The 4,732-nt window shown below is 36.0% G+C and overlaps 1 protein-coding gene across 1 annotated transcript; it reads left to right on the top strand.

Annotated features, from left to right (window-relative positions):
• Window positions 1-1,113: 1,113 nt before the first annotated feature.
• Window positions 1,114-4,500, top strand: LOC145802545 (uncharacterized). Its single transcript, XM_082895274.1, has 3 exons — window positions 1,114-2,446; window positions 3,191-3,928; window positions 4,166-4,500. Exons 1-3 carry the CDS (start codon window positions 1,114-1,116, stop codon window positions 4,498-4,500), a joined length of 2,406 nt encoding a protein of 801 aa, XP_082751400.1.
• Window positions 4,501-4,732: the final 232 nt, after the last annotated feature.

Genomic DNA, 4,732 nt, shown 5'->3' with positions numbered 1-4,732 from the left:
CCGTAACTGTCTTCACAACTCTCTGCTTTTCTTCATCTTCATTTTGCATCTTTTGTAAGTTCGAAAATACAATCTGGTTCGTAGTACATTCAGTTTGCAGTGCTGCATCTGTTTGGGGTGATTGTTGAATCCTGGAGGCAGGACGTCCGTTATTCTCAAGCACCTAGGAGAGGACGAATTTCTGTCTTAAAGACACAGTGTCCAAACACTGGCCTCAATCACAAATTTATTCTTAGTTTGATTCTGCAGAAAAGTTGTAAGTTCTGTCTTGATTTATAATCTGTTTTATTATTCTGTTAAGAATAAAATTCTGTTTATTTTTTTAATTTGTTCTGTGTTTAATGTTCTGTAAATTCGTTATTCATTGAAGAGATGTTTCTAACAGTTTTTAAGACAGAAATTCTATCTTCTTTGTTTCCTATTTTACTTCGGTAACCCAGTGCATATATTCTTCGATTAAGAATAAATTTACAGAATATTAAAGTTGTCTGTGTGTAGATTCCAGTTTTTTTTTTTTTTGTGTATTATAATATTTTGAGTTGTTGGTTTGTTCTTTATTTCATAGAAACAGAAAGTTCCGTTTTATCACATGCACTGTCTGTTATATAAAATGTTTATTTATTTATTTATTTATTTTCCATAAGTGCACAAGTAGTTTTAATACATGCACTGTATGGTGAATCATATCATTTGGGTATAAGTAAGTTTGTTTATTCTTTTTCCAGACTCTAGTAACTTTATTCACTGGTTTAGTGTTTAATATGTATGACTAGAATTCTAGTTTTCTAGTTTTAATATTTTGTAGTGTTCTTACACAAGTATGAATTTGTGATTGGTTAGTTTAAATTGGTTTTATTCTGTTGGTTCTTTTATTTTATTAACTTGGGTAGACAATTAATTTGGTCAGTTTAATTGAATCTTTTGACAAATTTTTTGTTTGTTTTGTTCATACTTTACAATCTGTTTTGGTTTTAATTCCAATCTCGTTCTCCTCACTTTTATGTTGTTATTTATTTTCCTATACAGTATTTTGTTCAAGAATTCTGTTTAGAAAATAATTTCTGTTTATATTAATTTATTTTATTAATCAGAAAGTTAAAGTTAAAGTTAAAGATGGCAACTGAGGGTACTGTTATTACTCCTAATCCCATTGTGTCTCCACCGGTGATTTCTATTCCGGTCGTTACTCCAACTGTGACTCATGGCCCGGGTCATGGACATGTTCCAGTGAACCATGGGGAAAAACCTGAAAAATTCAGTGGTACCGATTTTAAAAGGTGGCAACAAAAAATGTTATTTTATTTAACCACCCTGAATTTGGCAAGGTTTTTACGAGAAGATGCGCCAACTCTGAAAGAAGATGAGAGTGATGCGCAAGTTGTCGCTGCAGTAGATGCATGGAAACATGCAGACTTTCTCTGTAGGAACTATATCCTCAATGGATTGGACAACACACTTTACAATGTGTATAGTCCGATCAAGACAGCAAAATCATTGTGGGATTCCTTAGATCGCAAGTATAAGACGGAAGACACAGGAACAAAGAAGTTTGTTGTTGGCCGCTTCCTGGATTTTAAGATGGTGGATTCCAAGACAATGATCAGTCAAGTCCAAGATCTACAACTTATCTTGCATGAAATTCATGCAGAAGGTGTGTCTCTGAGTGAGTCTTTTCAGGTAGCAGCTATGATTGAAAAATTGCCGCTGTCATGGAAGGATTTCAAGGCTAATGTGGCGGAACAGAAGCCTAAGCACAACAGTAAGAAGAGGAAGTATCCTGGTGAGAGTTCAAAACGTAGCTCTGGTTCAAAGACAAGTGAAATTCAAAACTTCACAGGCAAATGCTATGTGTGTAATAAGCAAGGACATCGTGCCAAAGATTGTTACAAGCGTCGGACTCAACGAACTATGAAAAAGAAACCTGCTCAAGCCAACATAACAGAGGAGGAAAATCTTTGTGCAATGATTTCGGGATTACATGTGTCTGGAATGGTGTCTGAAGTGAATTTGGTAAGCAACCCCAAAACATGGTGGGTGGACACAGGTGCTACACGTCACATTTGCTCTGAGAAAAAGATGTTCTCCACATATCAAATGGTAGATAACGAGGAACAACTTTATATGGGCAATTCTTCTACCTCCAAGGTTGAAGGCAAGGGACAAGTAGTACTCAAAATGACATCAGGCAAAGAGCTTACTTTGAAAGAAGTGCTGCATGTACCAGAAATTCGAAAGAACCTGGTATCAGGATCATTGCTGAGCAAGAACGGGTTTCGCCTTGTGTTTGAATCTGACAAATTTGTACTCTCTAAAAATGGGATGTATGTGGGGAAAGGGTACTTGAGCGATGGGCTCTTTAAACTTAATGTAATGACAGTGGTTCCTAGTTCTAATAAGAATAACACATCTTCTGCTTATTTTGTTGAGTCTTTATATATGTGGCATGGTAGATTAGGACATGTTAATTTTGGTACCTTGCATAGATTAATTAACTTAGAATATCTACCCAAATTTCATATTGATGCAAATCATAAGTGTGATGTATGTGTTGAATCAAAATTGACTAAGGCATCTTTTAAATCAATAGAAAGAAATATTGAACCTCTGGATCTAATCCATAGTGATATTTGTGATTTGAAATTTGTTCAAACACGAGGAGGGAAAAAATATTTCATAACCTTTATTGATGATAGCACTCGGTACTGCTATGTATACTTGTTGCGAAGCAAAGATGAAGCCTTAGAAAAATTCATAGAATTTAAGGCTGAGGTTGAGAATCAACTTGGCAAGAAAATAAAGGCTATAAGGAGTGACAGAGGTGGTGAATATGAAGCACCATTTGGTGACTTATGTTCACAATTAGGAATAATACATCAAACCACTGCACCTTATACACCTCAGCAAAATGGAGTTGCTGAGCGGAAAAATCGTACTTTAAAAGAAATGATGAATGCCATGTTAATAAGTTCAGGGTTACCTCAGAACTTGTGGGGGGAAACTATTCTTTCTGCTAATTATATTCTCAATAAAATTCCTCATAAGAAGTCTCATAAAACACCCTATGAACTGTGGAAAGGTCGAAAGCCTTCCTACAAATACTTGAAAGTGTGGGAGTGTTTGGCTAAAGTGGCAGTACCAGAACCGAAAAGGGTTAAAATTGGACCCAAGACTGTTGATTGTATTTTCATAGGATATGCAAACAACAGCAGTGCCTATCGGTTTTTAGTACATAAAAGTGAGAACACAGAGATTCATGTCAATACAATTATCGAGTCTAGGAATGCATCATTTTTTGAAAATGTGTTTCCTTGTAAATTGACGCAAGAGCCTAAAAGGACATATGATACTGCTTTTGACAATGATCAAAGGCAAGTTGAGGAGGAAAAAGTCGAGGAGGAACCCAAACGTAGTAAAAGAGCTAGGACAGAAAAATCTTTCGGTCCTGATTTCTTACCATACTTACTGGAAGAGGAGCCTCGAACTTTCAAAGAAGCAATATCTACTCCTGAAGCTCCTTCTTGGAAGGAAGCTATCAATAGTGAAATTGAATCAATCCTGCAAAATCATACATGGGAATTGGTGGATCTTCTACCAGGCTGTAAGCCTCTTGGTAACAAGTGGATTTTTAAAAGGAAGATGAAGCCGGATGGTTCAATTGATAAATACAAGACGAGACTTGTAGTTAAAGGTTACAGGCAGACTGAAGGAGTAGATTATTTTGATACTTACTCACCTGTAACAAGAATAACGTCTATTCGAATGTTAATAGCTATTGCAGCTTTGTATAATCTTGAGATCCATCAAATGGATGTTAAGACTGCATTCTTGAATGGCGATTTGAATGACGAAATTTACATGGAACAACCAGAAGGGTTCGTGGTTCCAGGGCAAGGGAAAAAAGTGTGCAAACTTGTGATGTCTCTTTACGGTCTAAAACAAGCACCCAAACAATGGCATGAAAAATTTGACAATGTAATGATGTTAAATGGATTTAAAATTAATGAATGTGATAAATGTGTTTATGTGAGAAACACTGAAAAGGGATATGTCACTGTTTGTCTATATGTAGATGATATGCTCATCCTTGGTAGTAATAATGAAATGATCAAAGCTACCAAGAAAATGTTGAACTCTAAATTTGACATGAAAGATATGGGAATAGCAGATGTTATACTTGGAATAAAAATTACAAAGACATCTGAAGGATATACCTTGTCTCAAGGACATTATGTTGATAAAATACTTGAGAAATTTAACAAGCATGACGATCGTCTCGCTAAGACTCCTATAGATGCTAATCTTCATTTGATGAAGAATATGGGTGAAGGTATATCACAAGTAGAATACTCCCGGATCATCGGAAGCTTAATGTACCTCATGAACTGCACTCGTCCAGATTTAGCATATGCAGTTAGCAGATTAAGCAGGTATACTAGCAATCCAGGAACAGACCACTGGACAGCTATAGTTAGGGTACTTAGATATCTAAAGTATACTTGAAACTATGGGCTGAACTATATGAGATATCCAGCAGTTTTAGAAGGTTATAGTGATGCTAATTGGATCTCGACACTAAAGACTCTAAGTCTACTAGTGGTTATGTCTTTACCCTGGGAAATGCAGCAGTCTCATGGAAGTCATCCAAACAGACATGCATTGCAAGGTCCACAATGGAGTCCGAATTTATTGCTTTAGATAAAGCAGGTGAAGAAGGAGAGTGGCTTCGTCAATT

Source organism: Camellia sinensis, chromosome 11, assembly GCF_055761805.1.
Source record: "Camellia sinensis isolate YWXY chromosome 11, ASM5576180v1, whole genome shotgun sequence".
In the NCBI taxonomy this organism is placed as follows: domain Eukaryota; kingdom Viridiplantae; phylum Streptophyta; class Magnoliopsida; order Ericales; family Theaceae; genus Camellia; species Camellia sinensis.
The sequence above is the reverse complement of the archived record's forward strand: the minus strand, read 5'-3'. Positions and strand labels throughout refer to the sequence as shown.